Source organism: Lepisma saccharinum, chromosome 24, assembly GCF_977018435.1.
Source record: "Lepisma saccharinum chromosome 24, izLepSacc3.1, whole genome shotgun sequence".
NCBI classification, from domain to species: domain Eukaryota; kingdom Metazoa; phylum Arthropoda; class Insecta; order Zygentoma; family Lepismatidae; genus Lepisma; species Lepisma saccharinum.
In genome coordinates this window covers 52,759,828-52,786,641 of record NC_139252.1, presented here as the reverse complement: position 1 = coordinate 52,786,641, position 26,814 = coordinate 52,759,828, and the positions used below count along the sequence as shown (strand labels likewise).

At 40.1% G+C, this 26,814-nt stretch overlaps 1 protein-coding gene across 2 annotated transcripts in view; it reads right to left on the bottom strand.

Moving 5' to 3' along the window:
• The window catches only part of LOC145978235 (sodium-independent sulfate anion transporter-like), a 105,792-nt gene that overhangs the window by 55,323 nt on the left and 23,655 nt on the right, over positions 1-26,814 (bottom strand). For both annotated transcript variants that reach the window (XM_083110713.1, XM_083110712.1), the window contains exons 2-3: positions 3,278-3,507; positions 552-747 (exon numbers count right to left, since the gene is read on the bottom strand). In XM_083110713.1, coding sequence (XP_082966839.1) covers positions 552-747; positions 3,278-3,487 — 406 coding nt within the window. In that variant the 5' untranslated portion in view covers positions 3,488-3,507. The remainder of the gene's footprint in view (positions 1-551; positions 748-3,277; positions 3,508-26,814) is intronic.

Here is a 26,814-nt window from a genome sequence, read left to right as displayed (position 1 = left end):
TACACCATCGGGAAGGACCTTTACCTTTTTTAATGTGTTGCGTATGTCCTGCACAGGTCTCTTTAAAACCTTTTTCAAGGAGCTTTTACACCTCTTTCTAACTCCCAGGTAAGGATTTTAGGCAAAGGAATTTTCCCCGTATTCATTGAAGGGTGCAAAATGAGCATATGTGCCGACACAACCAAAAATTTTGATTCATCATCATTAGGGTTAGGAAGCTGAAAAATTGTCTTCTCTTCCGGTAATTGAAGTTAATGCTAAACCAGTTTCCCTTTAGTTAGAACCGGGAAACAATATTTTTATTGTTCCAGCCTTTCTTGGCTTTTAGGTAATTTTTCAGTATTTTTTGTTGTATTTTTATCATTTTTGAGGTACATATTTCATACTTCGGTATTGTTTCATAAATTTTAAATGCATTTTCTACTATAACTTACATATTTAACTTATAATAAATGCAAAAAGGAATGCATGAGATTAATATGAATGCATTATTGTATGAAGAGAAGATAAAGAAAAGAACAACTTGCAGAATTTTTTTCTTTTTCCTTTACCTAAATGCAAGATCCCCATGAGCAACTGAATGCATCCGCTGAGGAAACAGAGAAGGACAGCAAAGTCGGGGTTTCTGTTGTGCGTCACCTCGTACGTCATCAACGCCATGAGAGCCGTGGGTCCTATGGTGATGTCTTTGCAGCTGCCGAAGAATATGTACACGAAGCATCCCATGAACGCGGAATACAGGCCATACTGGAAAGGAAATGAACCGCTTACAGTACAAGAAGAATAAAGCATAGAACACAAATATACGGAGTGACTGTCCATGGTTTATGTACTTCGTTTCAGTATATTAATTTCCCACCGAATATTTTTCCCTGAAACACATTCCGTAAGCTTCTAATTGTAGTTTCAGACAGATTTTTCAAAAATTAAAAAATGGGCAAACTGTGGAAATAGTTACTAAGAATGGCATGTATAGTCATTTTCTACTGGGTGTTTCACTCATTCTCAGTCCCTGTTTTTCCCTTAAAACTTTCAAACAAATTTGACATAGATATCCATTAGTATATGAGAAGAATGGTTACAGAAAGATGCTACTCTCTACTGCAACTCATGTGTCGCATGCGCCTGTGTGAATTGAAGACTGATTACGAATACAGTAAAACCTCATTAATCCGGACTATGGGGGATAAGTTCACCAGTATAACTGAAATAACCTAAAAGAACAGTAGAAAGTGCATTAAAACTCCGTTTATAGCAACAAAACACGTTTATTATGATGTATTTAAAAGGCATAGGCCTAAATACACTATACAGTACCGTACAAACAGAATTTCATCAGTGGTTGACTGCCCCTTTCTTTGGGAAGTTCTCTTGTTGACTTCTAGCCAAATTCAAAACCTTGCATTCTGCTTTTTTTTTTTTTTTTTTTTTGGCCTGTCCGGCTTATCGGGGTCCAGATTAATGAGATTTTACTGTACCTTCCATAACAAGGAGATGCATGTCCAAGCATGCCTTGATGCTGATGGGAACCATGTTCGACACCCGCTACCCACATAGTACGTAAGTTAACTGCAAGTTAAATCGAATATCGATTTAACTTGCAATTAACTTACATGCTATCTGGATGAGGTAATCGTGTTTCTCGTCAGTAAGGCATGTCCATATCAAATTTCACTGAATTACATTCAATAGTTTGAAAGTTACAAGCTAAAATCAGGGGCAGAGAAAAAGAGAGAGAGAGAGAAACACTCTGAACAACAGAAGTTGAACACAGTTCGGAGTCCAGACTCCACCGCACAATAATTGAATAATTAAATCAACCAACCAGTAATTCTCTTTTAATGACATATGCAGTTTCTCAGATAACATCAACAAATCAATGTTTTAAGATGCTCGTAATTAGAACCATGGTTAAATAAACACTTATATAGTGCATAAAAGATGCACATAAATGCAATGCCTGAAGAGGGATATGAACCTACACACTTCCCTCATTGTCATGTTAGCCAGCCCCTGTGGCATAGTGGTTAGCACATTGCGCTACGATGCCACGGGTCCCGGGTTCGAATCCCAGCCTGGGTATGGATGTTTCTGAGTGTCCATTCATCAATATCATCACTTGTGCTCATCTTCGCAAATTAGCCAAAAGTGGCACAAAAACGAAGTAAAATAAAGCAAATCAATCAATCATTGTCATGTTAAACCATTCAAGCAACCCTCACCAAACAATTTACATTTCTACTTGTGCATAGAGGCAAATGCAGTTGTGAATTACAGTGTTTAATCCATTGAAAAATTATATAATATGAAATTGTGAGCTACCAAACATTTATAATTTATTTATTTTATGTCATTTTTTCCACCTCTCAATTTAACTGCAACTATGGGAATGAATTTTGAACTCGTGGAAGAATAAATACAATGAAAACGTTCACACCTCAATTAAGGCTTTAACCTCTCAACCCATGTGTTCGTAATATGCTGTTAGTCACTTTGCAATGGAGGACTGCAACTGCCAATGCATGAAGTCAACAACATTACAGGAATGAAAACTGTAAATTATCTTAGATGTTGTTATTAATATATAAGTAAGGTAAAGATCCTTGTGCATATAGCACTGTACCATGAAGGCACATTTAGGGGATGGGGAGGGGGGGTAGGGTCACACACATTCTCAATCTCTGCCATTTTGGAGGTGATGTGATCAGCAGCATGCTCCGGCCATCTTTACTTCCCAGGATTTTCCTCAAGGTGCCCATTAATTTGAGGTTGGGTGAGCCCCGGAGCCGCTTTATGCAGAGACAAGATCGGAATAATTCCGACCTTGAATCACCCACCTGAAAATCGAAACCAGGTCTCCCACGTGGCAGTCAGACACGCTACCGACTAGACCAGCATGGCTTCTGTTGTTAATATATACTTTTGCATAAGTTGCTACATGATTTCAAACATGCCATCTTTTGGTTCAAAGGTTAGTTGTCTTTGTAAGAAAGCTTTGACACCTATGTGACAAGTAACATGTTGCCTGGAGTCAGTGTAACGGATAACTTGAAAACAAAAGTGAAGAAACAGCTTTTCATATTGAAGAGGTGCAACATGTTTTACATGTTGTCTGTCAGACCAAATAACGTTTCATAGGCAAACTGTGCACCTCAGCCTGTGAATATGCCTGTCAGGTAGTAACTACAAGCCTCTTGTAGTGAAGTGTCTCTTGTCACTTTGCAACTTTGATGAGTTAGTCCACTAAGAAAATTTTACCATTGGAGAACTAAATTACCTGAGGGTCCAAATCAGCCAACGTCGCATAAGCCAACCCCTGCGGCATTACTGTCAATCCTACAGTAATACCTGCTATCATGTCTGATATGAACTTCTCTGTGTTGTACTTGGGAAGCCACCCTGTGATGGGGATGTGTCTGTGGAGGAACCTTCGGCAGCATCCTGATCCAGACTGCTTCCTCCTGAAGGACTTCAGTGAGAATGGCATCTTTGATGACTAGGAAACAACTGAAATGAAAAAAAAATGTTACTTTTTAAAGCATTAATAGCTATGTGTACATGACAGACAAAAAAAAATGTTTTCACTTGATATCAAATCACAGTAGTGGTAATGTAAAAAGTAAGCTGCTTCATAACACCGATTTGAATCCTGTATGTAACAATCAAATCATTGTTATTGGATTTCAAATTGTATTAAGCTTCTAGTGCAGAAGTTAAATCAGATATTCAGCAGCAAACTGTGACTTTAGGCACTTATAGAGTTTGATGTGAGCTTATAGTCCACTGCATTAGACCCACTTTAGACAGAAGCATTTCCTTTAACATTTTTGCTAGCATAAATGATACGTAAATGCTTCCAAAAGTCTTATTGCAGATAGTACTTCACACGGAAGTATTTCATGTAACATATCAGTTACCTTTTATAATTGTGATGTACAATATATACAGCACAAAAGGTACAGTTACACCATCTATGGTTAGTGAACCATGTTTAGAATTGAAACAACATTAATATTCTTCCATACATGTATTGCAATAGGTAACCATAAAAGTTCTTGCTGTTTTTGATGTCCCATTAATAATGCGCTCACAGAAAGGAAACGAAATGACGCACGTGCCTGCCAAGCAATCGGGAGTTAGTCTGTCCATCGACTGTCAGTAATACAGGCACATTGTGCACACACAGCAGTCATAGCTCATTCACTGTCAAAGAGAAATAGAGGAATCAAAGCAGCTTGTTCGCGTGTCTTTGTTGAATGACTTTAAAGTGGGCCTGTCAGCTGCCGCATCAAGTCGCCGCATTTGCCAGGCATTTCGGGAGAATGCCGTGAACGAACGAACTGCCAGGCATTGGTTCCAGAAATTCCGTTCGGGAGATGTGAGCCTTTCGGATGAACCTCGCAGTGGACGACCACATGTGTTGGATGACGAGGCCCTGAAAGCAGCCATCGAGGAGGACAGTGGTCTAACGTGTGATGAACTTGCAGAAAGGTTCCATGTTTCCGCTGAAACAGTCAGACTGCACCTGCATGGGACAGGGAAGTCATACAAGTTAAGCAAGTGGGTACCCCACACATTGTTGGCAGCCAACAAGGAACAATGAGTGACAGCCTGTTTGTCCTTGCTCACTCGGCACCTGAACACACCCATATTTGATCGCTTGCTCACTGGTGACGAAAAGTGGGTCGTCTATGACACTCCCAAGCGTACCAGACATTGGTTGTCGCCATGTGACCCTGTTCCTCACACCTCACGACCACCTCTGCACCCACGAAAGGTTATGCTCTCTGTATGGTGGAATTGTTGGCAAGTGGTGCATTACGAGCTCCTTCCACCTGGCCAGACCATCACTGCTGACCTCTACTCTCAGCAGTTGCAAAGGGTGCACCGTGCATTGCGGCAGAAGGAGCCGACATTGGTGAATCGCAAGGGTGTGCTGTTCCTGCACGACAATGCCAAGCCACATGTGGCAAGGAGGACCCGGGAGACCCTTCAGCAACTTGGCTGGGAGACACTGTGCCATCCACCGTATTTACGGGACCGTGCACCAACAGATTACCACCTGTTTCATTCCCTCGACAAGCACCACCGTGGGAGATCCTTTGCAAATGAGGGAGACCTGCGGAACCCACTCACGGACTTCTTTGCATCCAAGCCCGCCAAGTTTTATCACCAGGGTATTGTGCAGCTGCAGGAACGTTGGCAAAAGGTGTTGGATGCTGATGTCAATTACTTCGAAACCTAAAGGTACGTACCATTCACTGTATTTCTGCTCTTTGTTTATCACTGCTCTAGAACGGCAAGAACTTTCTTGGTTTCCTTGTACAGTGGGATCCATGATTATTACCGTCCAAATTGTCCATCAGCATGTTTGTGCACTTTATTTGATCCAATAACAGCTTTAAGAAATATGAGAAAACCCAAAATAAGCTGTTGACAACTTCTGCACCAGCATACATAAAAATCCATTGCTTACAAACACATAGGATGTAAGAGAAAAATTAATGAAAATAGTCATGGACAATTTGCACGGTAATACTCATGGATCCAACTGTACACAATATAAAGTATTGTTCAAGCTGCACCATTGATTTGTACCTAACCCACTTTTATAGGAAACATTATTCCTCTTTTAAATAATTATCGGCTTTTAAAAATATGAAGTGAAACATTGTTTCCTCTCACTCGGATGCCATTGCATCTGCACTTGTGACCTAGAGCTCACTTCTGATTGGTTATGCTATGAAAAATACTACGGAAATAGGACTGATCCCTGAGAAATGCCATATACACTTTACAAGTAGTATTTTTGGTCATGGCATAAATGTTAAGGAACATGCTTTTGTCTAAAGTGGACGTTAGTCACAATGATCGTCACAAATGTGCATGTGTTGACTGGACGAGTCCAGTAGCAAAATATAGGTGGGATGGATAAGGGAAACAGGTTCCATGAAAATAGTCTGCTGCTGAAACAACATTGAAGTTTCACAGAATAAAAACTGGCAAAATACAGGATGATCCAAATTTATGTCCCACTTTTTGTTTCACTGCGATTGTCTAGGTAGTTAGGTTAGAATAGTCATTCCATTGATGAAATGTACTATGTTTCTTGTCATCTGTTAAAGGCCTTTCCCCAGCCTCGAATAAATGGGTACATGGGGGAGTAAACATGGCTGGAGTGTGGTGTTAACCACGCCATCTCTAAAGTTGCCGAGATCGAGGAATGTTTGGGGGCCTGCCCACACATACACTTACATTTGCCTTATGGCATGATGCAAAATGGACGTGGAACTTTACCTTTTTAAACTGTACAAAACTTACCATATTACTAAATTCGTTGACCCTGTATCTCTAAATTATTTCTGTCATCTGGTGGTAAATGTACCAACTAAAAGTATGTTTCTCGCCGAGAAATTTTAAAAACAGAAACGCGTCTGATAAGGCTAAAACATTCCTTGATGCAAACCATGAGTTTAGAACGGGCACCGAGTAACAGGCAAACAACAAAATATTCCGAAATTTCAAGGTCACTGAATGAAAAAGCATGAGATGAGTTTACATTTCATGGCGCCAACTTTGGAGGATGAATCTAGGGCAGGCCTTTTACATTCACACAACTTGTGTAGAGGATTGTTAAAGAATGAAGCTTGCGCAGGTCAAAGTTGTGCTTTCAAGGAAAACTCGGCTCGTATATGATTATCCAGTAGTTGACCTTACCTCGCGTGTGCGTTCCCGCCTTATCAGGAAAAGGAACACTACTTTGTATTCTGTGGGGTGGTCATAAGGAAAAGAGGTTCAGCTGTCTTTCCTAGGAACTTCAGCTTATCTACATGGAACTAACAACATCGTGTAACGCTTGATATGCAAGGACATCCAAGCAGTGGCATTTTTAAGCTATTTTTTGTTCCAATTAACATTTTTGCCATCCACGTACAATCAGTCTACAGTTATCTGGAGTCAACGAAAATAGCCTTAAAACAACAATGCTTGCACGTTTTTAAAAGGATGTTCCCCTCCACCCCCCTTTCCCGCGCGTCCATTTTATTCTCGGGGGTAGCGGCATGAAAGATAATCTCCTATCTCTCCATCACTCTTATCATAACATTTGTGTATAACGAATTCCAAACACACTCAAGTAATCAAAGATAAGAAATGCCAATCACGCAGGTACAATTCTACAACCGCAAAGGGGAAGGGCATAATTCAGGAATTTCAAGTTTGGATCTGACTTATCGTTTGATTACAGGGCAATGCACGTGGTTATTTATGTACATTTAGTGGACTACACTGTGTTTTATACACTGCGATGCGAAAGTATTTGATGGCCTATGAAGGAAGTGAGTAAGTAACCTATGAAGGATAACAAGGAATTCAAGACATTCTAAATTTCAGCACTGTGATTATACACTATAATACAGGGTGTCTGAAAAGTCGCGTAACCCTAAATTTTAACGATAATAACTTGAAAACGGCGATATTTACGCTGTGATTTTTGCGTCTTAAAGCCTGGTACAGGAAACTCCAGAAATTAATTAATGTGGTCAATCAGATAGAATATTTTCCAGAGAAACCATTTCGGGTGAAAAGCAGGTTTCTTATAGGTCCAGGAATTTTAAATAAATTCAATTCCGGTCCAGGAGAGAAAATCAGAAAGCGTAATTGGTTTCTGGACTATAAAGAACCTTTTTATCTGTAGCTAGGAACCTTCTATCCGCCTCAATTTAAATGTGGTCCAGGAACATTATTTTCCGGCTCAATTTAAATACGGTCCAGGCACTTTTTTCAATAAAGCAATATGCAAATTGGACCGAATTTAAATTGTGCGAGAAAAAAAAGGTTCCGGTTCTGCAGCGGAATCCATTAGAATTTATAGGACCTTTAACAATCCTGGCGAAAAGGGAGATGATTTCTTCACAGGTTCATAATTCACGTTTCGTGACTGATGCCATGATAATCTGTGCAACTAATACTGCTCATGAGCAATGTCTCATCAGTTATGGAATAGCGGTTATATGGGCCAAGTTCGCGAGTGGCATTTTGGTGACGTATGATCTTAGTTAGCAACACTGGCAGAACAGAGCAACCGAAGCTCTTTCGCACGTGAAGCAAGGTTAAATCTCCGTCCACCAGAAATAAGCGATACGGAAAAGCCGTCCTCCTTTCGAGCTTCGCCTACAGACAACAAGAATGTTTTGAACACCGCCGCTTGCAGACGGCACGACAAACGAAAATGCTTAGGGAAGGATTGCTTGCTGGTGCTCTTTTCCTCAATTGCTTGTCAGGGTCGGGATTCTTCTGTCTTGCTAAGAAAAAGCTGGTCTCCACACTGATATAGGGTGTCCACAAAGTCCTATCCTGACTTCAAAATACAAACTTTTTGTTTCCTAAGTTTCTAAGATAGAGAAGTAGTGTGTAGTAGCAAATTGTTTTGGATAACATCAGCCAACTCCCATTTGAGCACTATTTCCACGAAACGCATATAAGCGAAATTCCACTTCTGCCCATGTTTCGGCAGATTCCTCTGAGCCCTTACTTAACCTTCCTCCAAACCGACGCCAGTGGCGGCAGCATATATCCTGTTCTTCAATGTGTGAATACGTGTAACCCACAGGCCAATTTGCACCTTCTTTGCACGGAACAACAAACTAATTTTTCTTTTTGGACTTGGCGCTAAACACTGTCGCACTCGTGCAAGATCACCCACACTCCCTGATTAATTGAACTTTTCACACCAGAACTTTGTTTTTGACAGGTGATGTCCTTGTGAACTTGGTGTGAAAGTGACTCTGAACAGTTTTTGGTAAATGTGCCTCGTAATAGGATGGCACACGCTGCGCTTTTTCCGAATTTAAACAAATTTTAAATTTCTAGACACAGTTCCTGTTTCACTAATACAACATCAAACCCAAAGGAACTTGATGAGTTTTCCCACACTTTATCATAAATTTCACTCTATTCTATATTAAAAAACTTCACAAGGTACAAAGGTTTGTAACCAAGTGGACTTTGTGGACCCCGTACATCCGAATCAGCTCAACCATGCTTTAAATATGTCAAAGGAAAGTCAAACCGAGCACTTGTACCTCAAAACATTGTGTGATTCGTTACGCATTACCTGAAAAAGCAGTATCAATGTTTTCTCACCAATCAAGAGAATATTCCATATACTGTGATTGATAATTAGCAGGAAATTTCTATGACTGTATATTAAACCCACTTCAAAAATTGAAACGCATAACTATGTAAGGGTGAGTCAAGTGAAAATGAGTTAATCTTCCCTTAAGTCGAATGGTTTCGTCCAGTGTAATTGACCCAATAACCATAAGGTTGCATTCTGAGCTACGCTAGGCACAGCTGATACCTGCGTTAAATGAAGGTCTGTAAGGTAATGTACGCTCCGTGGTGCATTAGCTCAGGGTGTTGCAGGGCAATGCTAGGCCGCATAATCTGCAAACTCTAGCGAAGTTCAGTTGTAAAAATCCTGCAGCACCCTCCTTACAGTCCGGACCTTTCGTCATCTGAGTTTCACGTGTTCTGTGAGGAAGTGAAAGGTCGCAGATTTGCTTCAGATGCGGACGAAGGCTTACTAGGCCTATGTATCCACTAAACTATTGCTTGTTTGTTTGAATTGTTGTTTTAAGTCCATTTTATGCACAGATAGGCTAATCGGCAAACCATACGAAGATTCACGTGATTGATCTAGAGGAAATTTTTAACAGATGTAATTTCTTAATTTTTGAAGATCATAGTGGGGTTTCGAAGGAAGAAGAAAATTTAGGAACTTGATTCGCTGGTATGTCCCAATTCAGGAACTACGAAGAAAGTTCCTGAATATTTTCACGTGGAATGTTCCCAACTCAGGAACCGCTGCCTCAAGAGGAAGGGAGGAGGTTAGGGCCTTTTTTAAAGAGGTTTTTATCACCACTGTTCGTTATTTTGAAATACTGTCATATATATATATATATAATCAGGCACGTATCTAGAAATATGTTTCGGGGGGTCCGAACCAAGTGTCTCAGGAATAATAATAATAATAATAATGTTTAAATTAAAATAATTATATTAAATTAAATTAATACTAATTACAATACATAAATTAATATTATTATTATTACACGATTAGGTAAAAAGACTGTAGCTATAAAAATAGAGATATAACAGTGCATATTCTTTACGTAGCTTACCTTTAGTTAAGATCGGAATAATTTACACAAAAACAAGTGCACTGGCAATGAAATTAATGTCAAATAGATGAATAATTGAATATTTATCGAATAACAAAAATGATGTCACATGTAGTTGGAGAAAAGTAAGTTTCTGATTAAAAATAGTTCAGAGGAAATTAATAACCATCGATTATGCAACAAATGTTAACATTTTCATTATTTAATTTTAGTACTTGGTAAGTCTTTCGGGTGTGTGTGCGTGGGGGGAAGGGGGGGTCCATACCCCCTAAATACGTCCTTCGTGTCCCTCAAAGCCCTATGATCCCAATATAATCCTTGTCTTCCAATAAGTTCAGAGGAAATTATACAACAAAGGCTAAACGAATATATTTTTTATTATTTAATTTTAGTACTTGATAAATCTTTCTGGGGGGGGTCCGGACCCCTAAATACGTCATTTATATATATATATAATTTTTTGCAGAAAAAGTATTGTGCTTTACGGGAGTTTCTTCTTTCCTTTAATATATTTTGAGTATATTGTAGAATTTTTGTTGGAGGTTATGTAAGCTCTTACGCAGGTGTGCGTAATGTCAAGTATTTCAAACGCCAATTCTCCCCCCCCCCCCGAGTTGGGAAGATATTTCACAAAAAAATTCAACTGGTATAGACCAGTTTCTGAAATTGTACTGTTTTCATTAGAATTCCCAAAGTTCTTGAGTTGGGAAGTCCTGAATAGTTCAGTTGAAATATTCAACTTTATATTCCAAGTCCACGAAGACTGCGATTACATAGAGTATACACCGTCTCCGCGTAGATATGTATCACTCGTCTCGTCTCGGTAACACTCGGTTCATTTAACTGCACGTAGCAGCCATGAGTGCAATATTCGTCGACCTTGACAAAGTCCTCCCACAACCCACTTGCACTGGGAAAGTGCCACATGCTTCGACATGTGGGGGAAAAAGAACTTGGCGATAATGACGACTGGTGTAACGGGTTGTTCAGCTTTAGCTACTCAACATAATCGGCAATTACATGTTGTGAAATCTACCAGACTGCGATTTATTGCCTGTCGAATATAGCTTAAACCCAACAAACTGATTTTCGTCAGTTTATTGTCAACTTAGTAACAGAGCTAATCAATTTCATTAAAAAAAAACCACTTGGTCAACAATCCAAATAAAGTTGTCAAGAAGAGCGGATGATTTAATTTGTTTTTTGTTAGTGTTGCTTTTCTGCCACTCTAATCGCGAATCTGAGGATGAGTGATGATATGATGAAATTGATGATGAAGGGACACTCGGAGAGATACAGATAAAATTCAAGTATAATTCTAACTAGAGCTAATCGATTCCGATACATAATTAAAATTCGTTCAAAATATTATTGATATTGGTGTGTATGTACTCTTCTCCAATTATATATATAATATACGAGGGCGGGCTGAAAAGTAATGCCTGCTATTTTTTTGTGACTGTGTAAAGACATTTTGGATTTTGAGCAACCATGCATTGTACTCTTCAGACTTTCCCCCTTCTCCATTCCAAGTTTCAAACTTCTATCACCAGGGGTTGCTGAACTAGAGCGAGGAAAATGGCAGCATGTAACCATACTATGTCGGTACGCCTGAAACTGCGTGTGGTGACCAAGTTTCTAACTGCAGAAAATGTGTCCCCAATTGACATTCATAAGAGAATGAAGGCTTTTTATGAAGAAGTTCTTTGTCACACACGTTGAGAGTTCCTTGGCAGGGATTTTCATTGTGAGCATGAACAGCCCAACATCATACAGTACTGGCGTTACACATTCATTGCCATAAAAAGCCTTCATTCTCTGATGAATGTCAATTGGGGACACATTTTCTGCAGTTAGAAACTTGGTCACCACACGCAGTTTCAGGCGTACCGACATAGTATGGTTACATGCTGCCATTTTCCTCGCTCTAGTTCAGCAACCCCTGGTGATAGAAGTTTGAAACTTGGAATGGAGAAGCGGGAAAGTCTGAAGAGTACAATGCATGGTTGCTCAAAATCCAAAATGTCTTTACACAGTCACAAAAAATAGCAGGCATTACTTTTCAGCCCGCCCTCGTATATATCTATTTACCAAGAAATTTACTGTAGAATATTCAAGAATTGCATCAGAATATTAAAATAGATGTTATGTAATCACAAATTCCAGTTTTCTATGCAAGATTGCTGCAAAATAAAAGGAAAGTTTGAATTTGCATAATTTCCAGGATACTTAAGACTCCACGAAAATGTCGCGCGGCATTCTTGCTGCGACCAAAATCCCGGAAAAGTATCGGCTCTTATCGGTAGATGAATTCCAACCGATACCGATAGCGGCTCAGCCTTAATTATAAGGTTTCATGGCCAATTTTTCGTAAATTCTGGGCTAAAAATAATAATTGTAATAAAAATTATTACAATTGAATTTTCATGAAGACTTTGCCCCCCCCCCCCATCCAATCAGAATGCGTACGTACGTTTGGATGTAAAAGCAAAACAATATATTAAAGCTTCCGCGGACTCCTGGGGACACGTGGATCACAGGTTACCAACCTGTCTACAGCACACCGTTGCATCGGCAGGAATGCAACTTGCAGAAACAAAATTAGGGGCACCCAACCGCGCATATTCCCCAATTGAGCCCTCTCTGTCGAGATAGCGAACTGGAAGAAATGAGCTGCACCTCACCTCCCATGAGTTAAGCCAAGGAGGACATCATCTGGCTGGGCTACAATCAATGATGTGCCGTAGACTATAAGTTTATGTCTACATGCGTTGTCTACACGTAATCTACGCGTAGATTACATTGGGTTATAGTTTACATAGACTACGTAGACAATCTAAATTGCATTAAAATTAATTTTCAAGGCTTTCCTGAAAGAAAAGTGACATTTTCAACTATATTGGTTCCTAACGAAATGAAAAGAATCCTATTTGCAACAAAATTTCTCTTCTCTTCTATCATCAACTATGGAAGAAGATAAATAGTATGCAAGAAAAGCAACAGATGGCAGTCGTGAGGCAAGAGTGGTCTTTTCCCCATAAAACACTAGAATATTTCCTATATTAGGTTTCTTCCTAGGTGAGAAATTGTTCAAATTTGGAAGAAAGAGTATAAAAAGTTATCGTTACACATCCGCAACTAATACGTAGTATAATTTTCTCTTAATTTCACGGCGCCCTGTGCTAAGTTATCACCTTTCGCCATGTTGTTTACATAGATTACGTAATCTACGTGTATAAAATTGTCTACGTGTAGAATGTAGACAATCGTTGTTTACGCGTAGACGCACATCACTGGCTACAATACGTGGCAGGCATACAGTTAGCGACAAGAAAACTTTTAATCGGGTGAAAGTGAACGGTTTCAATAAAGACAGCATGACAATGATAAGCATATCGAAAACATTCAACACGAAACCTTGTCGCTGAGTGACCGAAGTGCTTGAGCTATTTGCACCCGTTACATTTATAGTGTCACACCCCTTACTAAAATCAACAGGTGTCTCTCTCTAAGCACTAAAATCTACTTACCTAAGTTAAAAGCTGAGGCTATGAAGGGACGCTCAGCATGTATAAGGATAAAATACGAGACAACACTCGCACAGCCCTGCAGGTCCAGGAACTCCAGACGCCAGACCTTGAAACATTAAACTTGCCGAGGTTTTACTTCACCCCTAACAGCCGGTAATCTTCTAACCGAGTTCGATGCCTGAACAGCCGGTAATCTTCTAACCGAGTTCGATGCCTGGTAGAGGCAAAAACATCGGATCTCACTTTAAACAGTAGGTTTAGCCTGACTGTGCATAAAGTGAACTTAAAACTGCAAAAATCAAAATTTAAAATAATATTTTTTTTAAAAAAACTTTGCTTAACCATGATTTGATTTTTGTTATTTCGCGTCGCTATTCAACCACTTTTGGCTAATCGCGACGACGAGAATGGGCGATGCTATCATTTGATGAAGGAACGAACACTCACAAAGAATACCCATGCGAGGCCATGATTCGAACCCGGGATCGTTGTAGCGCGCTGTGTTTACCAGTCCGCCACGGGCGGTAACAATGAATACAAACAAAACATAGTTTGTATTAAATTTCGTAGATTAAATTATTTACCAATTGAATAACCTTTTGTTTGTTACTTATTTCAACAAATATTTGGTCAGGAGCACCTTATCTCTTGGCTAATTCAAACATTTCTTCCTGTATACATAAACTGTTTGAAGTAAAAAATAAACTGCAAGAAACAAGCAATACTAGCTGATTCACTCTGATCAAGCATTCACAGCGCATTCGCTACCAACAGACCAAGGCGACAAACGACAGTTGCTAACTTCAGTCTAAGGCAGCTTTCAGACCGAAGCGACACATATTGCTTTGGAACGAACCAATCAACAGCAACGTTTCACATCGTAGCGGCCGTAAAAGCTTGCGTTTGATTGGTAAAATCCTCAAGCGACGCCTGTTACTTGTCGCTTCGGCTGAAATCTCCCTTAGGAATCTTACAGACCGTAACGACAAGCGACAGAGGGATTTTACAACGAAGCGGCAACCGACACGGGTCCTTTACTCTAAACCAAAAAAGAAAACCACCGCGCAACAGACCAAGACGACACGATACACGCCACTGAGAAAACAACCCAGTCCGAGCAACACGTAAGCGATAAGTGCGCCTTATTGTGTCGCTTCGGTTCGAAAAGTTGCATTTATTTTTAAAGGTTGGTTTCGAAGAAACACTTGTCGGTTCGATCTGAAAGTTCCCTAAGAAGAGGGCCTAGTCCGACCGGCACGTGCAGCTTGCAGTGTCGCTTAGATTGGAAAGGTTGCATTTATTACTGAGGATTAGTTTCCAAGCGACACGTTTCACTTTAGTCTGAAACCTCCCTTAAGGCCAAGAGTGACAGTTTACATTAGGTGTGTATTAATTTCAATATCGTCGGAGTGGGCAATGTTATTTTAAAAAACACCACACAAGTGTGGTGTATTAATATCTCCCCATATTGCAAGTGGAAGCTGTTTTAAAGCTGGTTATTAAGCTAGATATAAGAATTTGCAGAATCCCATCTCATGGAGAACCAACTTCAAGTACTGCTAATCAAATGGAAGTTTAGACTTTTTCCACACAAAAAATCTTCAACCTGTCCTCTTTCCGTTCATGTGTTTTTCTACGCCATCTATAGTTTGATATTCCCAAGAGAACAAATAAAATAATACTCCCATAAGCTTAATGCTAAGTTTTCTCCCCCTCCTACAAACACCCAGCGCACAGACTTCTCCTTCTCCAGGGTCTTTCCAGAACCTCGTATCTGGCTGGCCACTGAAACTGTTCCTCGTGACCATAAACAAGACGTTACACTGACTGTTCGTTCACTATTCATTACTTTGCCCTTTTCCTTATTCACCTTCAAGCTTTGATACGAAATACACCATTTCCTGAAAACATCTGAACAGAGGAAGCCGCCAGATAAACTTTTATCAACCAGGAGCAAATGTTATGAGAACTTCCACGCTGCGTAAATCTCACGATGCAGTTCACAAGCTTCTCAAATGAAAACAACGCGCGATAATAAAGCTCTTGCACTTGGCACTTGGAAAAATTTTATCTCTGGACTTCGGTTCTTTACAACACCAAAGACAGGAATCAGTGTTGCAATCCCGAATATATACCTCCACGTGCATTCGAAGCACTGACAGGACGATGACCTTAGAATGAAGTGGAATGATTTGAAGTTTTCGGGTGCCTTCAGCGCTTGACACTTGCATTAACCAAACTTTCGTATTTACTAATGGTAAGGATACTCTGACAGAACATATAGGTATTGTTCCACATCTTGAGCTGGACACATACTTTTCTGTATTGTTATCTGAATCAACGGTTTCTCAGTATTTTCATGATGACGTCGTTACAGAGAGCCCAGGGGTATTGGCCAATTATTTATTTATTTATTTAGCAAACAAACTTTGCATGTAGATCACAACCAGTTTCATCATTTTAATTATTGTGCTTACTCGAGTATGGACTAAGTTACACACAGTGGCGGCGATTGGGGGGAGACAGTTGCCCCCCCCCCACACACACACTTTGTGACTTCTGACCCCGCACTGTAGCCTCTTAATGCTAAGCCTTGCCTACCAGGAGAAAGTAAACTGTCCTTGCCCCCCCCCCTGGTTTTGGCACCCAATCGACGATACTGGTTACATGTAAATGTAATATAATACATATATTAAAAAATACTATCTACCTATACAATAAGTCAAAACAATATTACACAGAAAATGTGTGTGGGGTTCATATGTAATGAATATTAATATAGAGATAACAATACAGACTTTACAAGCTTTAAGTTATGTATATATTCAATTCCACCCTTAAATACATCAGCGTAGTACGCCCCTGGTGCAAATCCCCCCCTCAAATTCCCGGCCACCGAACGGGCTCTCTCCGGCTCCAGAACTAAATATGGAGTACCCAAGCAGATACTTAACATACTTACCATTAGAATTACAACTAAAAGCACGGCCATGAAAATTGGCGGCTGGGCAAAATTGCGCTGGTGCCACATATGGGAAAAGCAAAGCGAGAGCGGGACAAAAGTCGCTGGTTCCCGCGCACTGTGGGGCAACGTCAACCGGGCTGCGTTGCCTAGTTGGAGCGTGAGGCCGACCTCTCTCTCCGGGGCACTTTTGCGTCATCCCTGACCTTTTGTATCACACGGATTACAAAGACTAACTTTGTGGCAACAGTGCGAACTTCTGCCACCCGTATATTTTCATGGCCCTGCGTTTAAATCCTAATTAACAATCTAACGCACACAAAAATGTAACAATAGAAAACATGCAAGTCCAGTTTATGCACAGATAGACTAATCACGACAGTATAAAGTGGGATCCGGACAACTATGTGCCTCCACCGGGTATCGAACCAGAGACCCCCTTTACTGTTATAGTGGAACCACAAGGAAAGAAACCTGCGCAGAACCTCATCGCGCTGGCGGGTGGGGAAAAGGACAGGGGGAAGGAGCCTTCGGAGCGGTCAACGTCAGTGTTGCCAGACCTATTGATTTCTCGGGAGAATTCCTTAATAAACTATTGCTATGGAACCTCCAACGGCCTGCTCAAAAACAAGTTTCCTGCTCATCTTACTTGAACATGGAGCGGAGAGATAGAGTGGAACTCCACTCAGCCATGAAAAGTGCTGTTTGAACTGAGAGATTATGCCAAACGATACTCAATTGTGCTAGGACATTATTATAATTTTATGGATATTACTACATTACTATTTTTAGATGGTTGTATTTTATCCCACCTAAAGATCTATTTCTATTTTAGTTATTTTACGTCGCTTTTATGTCTCTACGGGTAAGTACGACAATATGGATGAATGAAAAACTGATGAAATGGATGAAGTGACACAAACACAGTGAAACGTCCTTGCCTTACTAGGTAGAAACACTGACTTCGTACCGTGGGCAAATTATTTTATACATATGTGTGTGTGTGTGTGTGTGTGTGTGTGTGTAATATATATATATATATATATATATATATATATATATATATATATATATATTGAATACAGCAACATAGAGGCCGCATAACTGACGAATAAAGCATGCGAGTGTTAATAACAAGAAATTTGCTAAATAAACTTTCATCGCCTTGAAAATACTTAATTTTCTACAAAATTATATAGCGGCATGGACGTCCAGAAGGAAGTGCAAGGATGGTCGCCACCCCCTCCCCCCCTGGAAAATGAATGTTGACATAAAAGTACCTATTATTTCAAGATGTATGATTTGATTTCAGTTACAGTAATTTACATCCACTATTATAATAAGGATGTAGGAACGTGATAATTTCAAACTCAAGTGGCGTTTTCTGAAAGGGCAACATTATTAAGGGGTAATATGCCTCGTTTACCCGCCTGATAAAAATACATTGTTTCCCCCCTTGCTTGAAAAAAATCTGCGGACGTCCCCATGCCCCCAGTGCGCACGCCTATGCCGCCCCCGAGAACGTCGTTCATCCTCTACTATTAGATCTTCTGGTTTCCCAAGGAACAATCTCCCGATTTTTTCAAGTCTGACCTGGCTACACTGCGCCGAGAACCGATAACGCCAGGGAAGATGCGCGAACGCTTTTGGCTTTTGACGGAAGGTTTTTTTCCTTGTGGTCGAGCTATACCACTACGACATCGGAGAGGTCCCACACACAACAATAACAAACAAAGGTAAGAGTATGGTATAGTGAAAACACATTTCTTCAAATTTACAGGAGAAACTACTTACGGAACTGAGTTTCTGTAGACTGTTAGAAGCTCGTGGAAGTGTTTTCTCCCTTCGTTCTACTTATTCGGAAGGTAAATCATGTATTTTTCGAAATAAATGTATCTCCGATGCACGATAGCTCTTGCCACCATTACCGTCGACTACGTGAATCAAATGTTCCGTGCGTTCGATTATGTAACCCCCTGTTAATGTAGTGTAGTTTTGCAACATGACGTATGAGCGGTTTTTTTTTTTCAATTTAATTTTCTATGTTTGCCTAACCTAACTGAAACTAACCTAACCTTCAGTGAATGGTTTGTGGATCAATTTTCGCTTAAAAACCTTCTGTGAATAGTTTGTGCGGCATTTTTCGGTTAATAAGTTTGGAAACACTGCATATCAGATGACAATAGACAACGTGAGTCAAGATTTGCCCGCCATATTATGTGTAACGAAAGCGAATTAGCAACGAACAATAAATACTTGTAATGTTAAAAATTACGCTTTTTTCAGTGAAAAAAGCATAATCCCACGTTCAAAAATGTTACGCTATGCATAACAGGTAAGTACAAATGTAAATAATTAGGAAATAAACGAGTGAAATGTGTTTTCACTATACCATACTGTTACTCAAACAAATACTGTTTGTATCATCCCCATATTAAGTTATTCAAGTTAAGGCCCACCCATTAATTTCTAAAACTGGCGATGCGTACACAAAACCAGAAATGTGCTGTTGTAAAATTATGCTGTTCACCATGCTTCAACAATAGCGATAATTTCAGACTGAAGAAAATAGTGAATGACAATGAAAGTAATTGTTTTGGCCTTGATATGTCTGAGCTCGACATTCCCGAAGGCAAATAAATGTAGCTTGCAGTGAAGCTGGCAGATGAAAAATAAAGTCAACCCACGCCGAATACCTTACATAACAAGGAAGAACCGCGTCCAAGGAATTGCAGAATGGTCGAAACGTAAGACTTGCATCGAAAGCATGTGGAAGCATGACTTGGCAAGTTGTGAAGTTTCAAGAAGCTTCGAGCTAAAGATTAGGATGAGAGAGACATGAAATCAACGCAGCACAGCAACGTTCTTTTATTGGTTTCTTTTAAGCCCACTTTATGCACGGTAAGGCTAATCGGGACTGAACCTACAGTTTAAAATGGCATCAGAACTACCGTCAGGGTGGCTACAAACAAGCAGAAATGAAATTCCCTGACTTTTCCAGGTTTTCCAGGAAAAAAAATTACATTTTTCCCTGACAATGACAAACTAAACTAAATCGATGTTTTTGCAAATGGAAATAATAAACTCATACAGATCCACGTATGGTCTTGTTAAGTACCTATATTATCATCTATGAAATTGACTTAATTTCTCTATTCTCTATCATTTGAATTCAAACTGCAAAATAGTGAATTTGGAAAATTATTACAATTCACAAGCTAGGGAAGGATTACGGAATGTTGTCATACGCAGTAAGTTTAAAATAAAATACTTGATTATTTTTAAAGTTACGACTAAATGAGATAAGAGTGAAGAGTGATTGATTAAGAAATACAATTTGTAATTTATCAGTCTCCTTATACATTCTCGGGATTATATGTTGATATTTCCACTGAGGTTTGGAACCCTCTACTTGCAAGAACCATGAGTGCGAACTCATTTTTCAATGCATAAAGCTACTTCTCTCTTCTCTGTAAAGCAAACAATTTAACTCTTGCATATAAGTGAAACAATTGAATCGAACAAAATAAAGTGTCATATTTCCTTACATTATCAATGGGATTTCTGCTTCACTACAGTATATCCAAGTGAAGTACTGTGAAACTGACAACATGCAGTTATACCATTAATGCTGACGAAAAGGGTATGTAGGTATTAGAAATTGTACGCAAGCAATTTATAGAATTTCATTGTATAGGTACCTGACTTAGCTAACCACACATTAAAACAGGAACACCCTAATAATAAAAGCTTCTGAAAGTTCATATACGAGGGGCATCCTGAAAAAAGGTCCAATGGTCCCTATACGCATCACTAGTGGTCGGAGAGCGACACACACACATGTAGGCAGGAAGAAGTGGCATGTAGCTGTAATCTGGTACAGTTGCAATGCAGCCGTTTTAGGAAAGTTCTAGGTTAAATAATGCAGCTCTCATACAGTCTCCCACCGACTGCGGTGTAGCCTACGTGTAGTAATCAGATTTTTGTAGGCTCAGAATTTGGCACAGAGCCACCAGCAATCGTGTGATGTGTGCAGACCAGATGTCGTGAATGATAGTATGGTCAGACGATGGTGCAGACAATTCACGAAGGCCAATCGAATGTGCACAACCCCATACAGCTGAGTACACGCGGGTGTTCCATCACTTCAGGTGAGAGATTTTGGACCACTTCCTGTACAGCCCTGGCCTTGAATGTACCGACTTCCAACTCTTTGTTTAACTGATGGGGTCTCTGGCAGGGCTAAGGATTTCACAGCTACACTGCGTTAACTTGTGCGAAACCAGTAATACGTCAGAATGATGAAAGAAGACCTTCGTAAGAACTGCTACATTAGAGAAGGTGAAGTGAGCCAGAAGAGTAATAAAATTCCAGCAGCATATTTGCAGTCTAAAGCTCTTCTTGTTTATGCATGAAATTTTTGTTGGATGTTGCAGTCAATGTAATTTCTGTCGCATGTTGTAGTGAGATACTTTGTCGGGTGGCGATATTCGACAAAAATCGTATGTATCAATGGAACCTATTTGTTTCAATGTTCCTTCAGTTTGCCCAAGAAAATGCCTTACTACGACGTCTGACAACTATCGGACGGCACCACCGGTTCTTATCCCCTCCATCTGTTGACAAGTTCCCTTACTACTCCTATACGGACAAGAAAAAATTATAATTCAATGCATTTTCCATGTAATATTTAGAGCCTTAACCTTTACTCCCCCGATGATACCATATGGTATCATCAGAGTAAGGTCGTACTGGCCCGGTATCATGGTGCTGATTACGAAATAAATATGCTTCTCGGAACTTCATACTCTTATGTTTGGGTGGAAACTCTGACACAGGTCTGGAGCAAGCCTGGGAAATTCATACTGATGACCAACCTCCCCCCTCTCCCCGCAACATATCCATGTCACATTTCCGAAGAGAGTTTCACATTTTGGCTCATTATTCAACTTTTATGGCACCCAGGAACATGAGATGTTTCAATCTTTTTGGAAACGTACATTCTTTGAAGGGAATACTAAGGTTTGCGCCTTCTCCCCCAAATAGCGGGAGAAGAAGGGGTAAACTCCAGATTTTTATAGTTTTTTCATTGAAATTCGGGGGTCGCGCCCCTCAAACTCCCTTCCTCGGTTCGGCGTTCTGGATTGTACACTGTTGCATGCTCTGATGTTTTAGCTGAAAAACAAAACTTAAACGAAGTAGATTGCTCCCATGGTGCCCGAGTTATAACAATTTTCTGAGTAATATGCAAATTACCTATTTTTTAGTAAAAAACAGATGTTTCACATTTTGGCTTATTATTCAACTTGTATGGCACCCAAGAACATGAAACATGTTACGTTCTCTTGAGAAATGTCCATTCTTTAAAAAGAATACTAAAGTTCGCGCCCTCTCTCCAAAATAGCGGAGGAAGAAGGGGCAAACTCCAAAGTTTTATGTCTTATCCATTGAAATTCGGGGCTCGTGCCCCCAAGCCCGCTTCCTCGGTCTGGCGTTCTGAATTGTACACGGTTGCATGCTATGATGTTTTAGCTGCAAAACAAAACTTATCCGAAGTAGATTTCTCCCATAACAATTTTCCTCCAAAAATGCAAATTACCTATTTTTCGTAAAAAAAAATAATAAATCACATTTTGGCTTCTTATTCAACTTGTATGGCCCCCAAGAACATGAAACATGTTTCACTCTCTTGAGAAATTTCCATTCTTTGAAAAGAATACTAAAGTTCGTGCCTTCTCCCCAAAATAGTGGGAGAAGAGGGGGAAACTCCAGACTTTTCTGTTTTTTATCATTGAAATTCGGGCGTCGCGCCCCCCAAACCCCCCTTCCTCGGTTCGGCGTTCTGAATTGTACATGGTTGCATGCTCTGATGTTTTAGCTGCAAAACAAAAGTTATCAGAAGTAGATTGCTCCCATGGTGCCCGAGTTATAACATAAGAATTTTCCTTCAAAGAGTGTTCGAATTTAAAATTCGCGCCGAGAGAAATCAATCAATCAATCTATCTATCTCTCTCTCTATCTATCTATCTATCTCTCTCTCCTCCTGCCATCACTGGTTTCTGGCGCCGTGGTGTGCATAAAGGGGGCCTAAAAGTTGAGGCTGAAACTTACGAACGAGATTTCCTGTTCCCGTGCAGAGTTCCATAACGATATTAAAAAAAATAATAATAAGACGAAATTCCCTGACTTTTTTGACACCTCAAATTCCCTGACTTTTCCTGGTTTTCCAGGTCTGTCGCCACCCTGACCGTGCAATGTGACTTCACCGGGTATCGAACCTGGGACCCCTTGATTACAAGGCCGGATAGCAAAGGGATATCCACGTGAGAGGGGTAGCGAGTGTAGCTCCAGCCGTTTGCAGCAGCGCGCTTTCTCCCCCTTCTCTTCCGTTATGAGCGGACTTGCTCCATAGATTCCAGAGACAAAGTAGATCCCTCCCATTGTTGTAAGTGCACTCTCTTGCCATATGCACGTGACTTTTGGCCCACCCTGTACACGACCGCCATACATTTGCTATACCTAAGAACACGAACAAAGTCTCTCCAAATGGCCTTTTAAAGGAATGAAATAAGAAAGCCCAACTCGAAGTTATGTTATGAGATAAAAACAATACCTTCAGTGTAATCCCTTCACCACACCAATCACACAGATAGATTAAAACTGTCACTCTCCAGCACAAGCTGCAGTGCAACCTGGTGAGATTTATCAGAACTACTTCACATACCCAGATAAGATAGAGCGTACAATTCAACAGATTAGCCAAGGCGATTCGCTTTATTAAGGAGTTAAGAAAATGTAATCTCGGAAACGTATTGCTTGTTAACGTTAATATTGTCATAAATTAGAGTAATAAGCTCAGTGGCAAATTTAAACCTTAAATGTGTTGGCCAAGACTAGAGTTAGTATAGAAACAAGACTAGTCTTCATCCGCGTAAACCAAACTACGTGATTTCTGAGAAATAGTCCCTTTACTATGTGTTAGTTCTGCTGTTATTTTGCCCACGAATATCTTGGTTGTAGCTGTGCAGCTTGTAATATAAGATTCCATAACTTCAACATGGCAGTTACGTTGAGTGATGTGGTTTTATCAAATGCACTGTATTCCTACGCGCAGGATTTCAGCACAGCCGCCATTCGAACAACCGATAGCATTTCTCAAAAGCCACGTGATTTTGTTTGCATCAACTTCGTTCTTACAGCGGATAGAGAATAGTCTCGTGGATTAGGAAGCCAATCTGGTTCTGGTATCGTAGTACAAACGCTTACCTAGCTCGGTTACTAAAATCAAAGTTTGCTTTGGGTGCCAAAACTGGAGGACAAGGGCAGTTTACTTTTTGTTGATAGACAAAGCTTAGCATTAAGAGGCCATAGTGCGGAGACAAAAAAGTGGCAAAAAACTGAGGGGCAACTGCATCCTGATCGCCGCCACTGTTTCATTTATACATTTTATTTCCATTTCTTCCCCCTAGATCAATAGCGATGATGAGGATGAAACTCGGGACAAACCTAATGATGCACACATGCGATACTCCAATCTCGAACTGGGGGACCCTGGGTATGCCATCCCCCCAGTTAAGAAAATGTGCGGTAAACATCCAATAGTTACGATAATTTGTGCAAACATCCTCCAACCTATACTGCATTGTCTCCGTGTTGAATCATCGTTGCCTTGTAATCAAGGAGTCAAGGGTTCGATACCCTGTGGGGGTACATTGTACAGTGGTTCAGATCACACTTTAAACTGTAGGTCCAGTCCCAACTAGCCAACAAAAACAACCATGTTGAATCATCATACAAGCATCAAGTATCCCCCACCCAGGAATTCCCACTTCGAGCTACTCAGGACACGAACAAGCAACCTAATCGGAACTGGGCCTACAGTTGAACGTGGCGCCGAACTACCGGGTATCGAACCCGGGACCCCTTGATTTAAAAACTACGTCGTCACTGCTGTGCCATCGTGGAGGCTCCGAGTTCAACTTCCTGTCGGTGACAATATTGATTTTCACTGCAAGTTCAACCATGATTTAGCAGATCTGCGCATAAAATGAATTTAAAACTAACTTGATCAGGTCTCCACATATGATCGGTTGCTCTTGCTTAAACTACTGACACGATATAGACGACGGAATTAGGTTAGTGGGTCAGTTGGCAAACCAGTGCGATAACCTCTACAACGAAATGTTTATTTTCTCTCATTTTACAATCAAATTCCACACATGTATACATATCTCCTGCAAAGCGTCCGCCAGCGTTCATAGTGTAATTTGAAGTTTCAATTGTACATTACCTAATTGTACAGAAAGGAATTCTATTTTGACGTCATGTTAATGTAGCCCGACCCCGTGGCGGAGTGGTTAGCACATCGCGCTACGACGCCAGAGGCTCCGGGTTCTAATCCCGGCCTGGAGATGGCTGTCTATGAGTGTCCATTCATCAATTTCATCATGTCATCACGCATCCCCATCTTCTCAATTATCCAAAAGTGTTAAAAATGCGAAATAAACAAAATCAATCAATCATGTTAATGTGTGAATATGACCCTGGCAAAGGAGTACCGTCTACCACACATTCTTCCAACCGCAGAAGCGGTGCATTGGAAATAAAAGGAAACACAAATTTAGAAGCTCTTATTAATCTATTGCTCTTAGGTTGGTTGTTAAAGGTACAGGAAACCATGCGTTCTAATGGATTCTATCGAGTTCCATAACAGGGACGAACCTTTCTTTCTCGCACAATTTAAAATCGGTCCAAGTTGGGTGTGGGTTCATTTCAATACGAAACTTGGGCCCTATTTAAAAGTATCCAGGTTCCTGGGCAGCAGTGTATAGTATATTAACTATATAAATGGTCTTTGCGATTCCGATGTATCCAAAAATGCTGATAAAATTAAATTCGAGTGCGCGGTAAATCTCCTGCATATGGCGATAGCCAATAGCAGCGCACTGCAGCGGTGCCATATCGAAATCTCACACGGAAAAGAGACAGCGTGGTTGAAACAGGTTCTGAACTAGGCAACACCGCACGTCGGTGATTCGCTGGTTCTTTGAATTTAAAATTTGGGTGTGTCAGCACTAAGGCTATTTTGCACCCGTCACATTATACGGGGTCCAGCCCCTTATCGTTACACATAACAACTCTAACGTTGCATAACTAAAATCATAAAATATTCTGACTTTCGTTAAAAGCTGAGGCTGTAAAGAGCACTTAGCACAAATAAGGACAAAACACAGGACAACACAAACAAAATTATACTGGCCATTTGACGCGCACTCGAAACGGTATATAATTTAAATTATTTAATTTAAAGTGTGGAGTTTATATTTGCCATTTCACGTACTGACACTCGAAATACATCTACAAACACAAGTCACAAATATTACGGGATATACTAATCTACGATTTTTTAAAATTATATAAGAATTTCAAACTCAAATTTAACTAATCAACTTCAAGATCTCTTATGTTGAAATAATCTTCCGTCTGTCAGATAGATTGTTCTACAAAAGACACTAACAAAGTACACTGATTGAGGCAATTGTTTTATTTTCCACGTAGCTTTCTTTTTCTTCGTTGATATAAATAAAAGATAAATACTTGCCTCAAGGACATTTATACATACGCATAAACTCAATTGGATGTGCATTAATAAAAGTTACAATTTTTCACGTCTACGGAGAAAAATTCACGCAGAATTCCTAGAGCCAAAAATTCACGTATAATTCCCGGAATTCAAGGAATTCCCGGAATTCCCGGCGAGTAGCCACCATGTAAATTCATAAAGACAAAAAGGTTCAAAGGACCGAATTGAAACACTTTACAGATAAAAAGCTTCCGGAATTGAGTTTATTTAAAACTCCTGGATCTTGAACAACCCTGTAATAATAAGAAATATGTAACTAATTGATTATTAATTATAATAATGTTGTGATCGGCACTGGCACTACAGACTAAGGAATAAAAATCTCGGATGTTTTCAAACCTCTGGTTACAGGTCTCGCACGTGACATCGGCCCTGGATGAACCAAACACGCAGTAAAGATAAAAAGAAATCTGTTGGCAACCATCTTTAGAAAAAAATATATATATACATTTTTTACATTGGTTATGATAACGATAGCACACTGCCGATGCACCT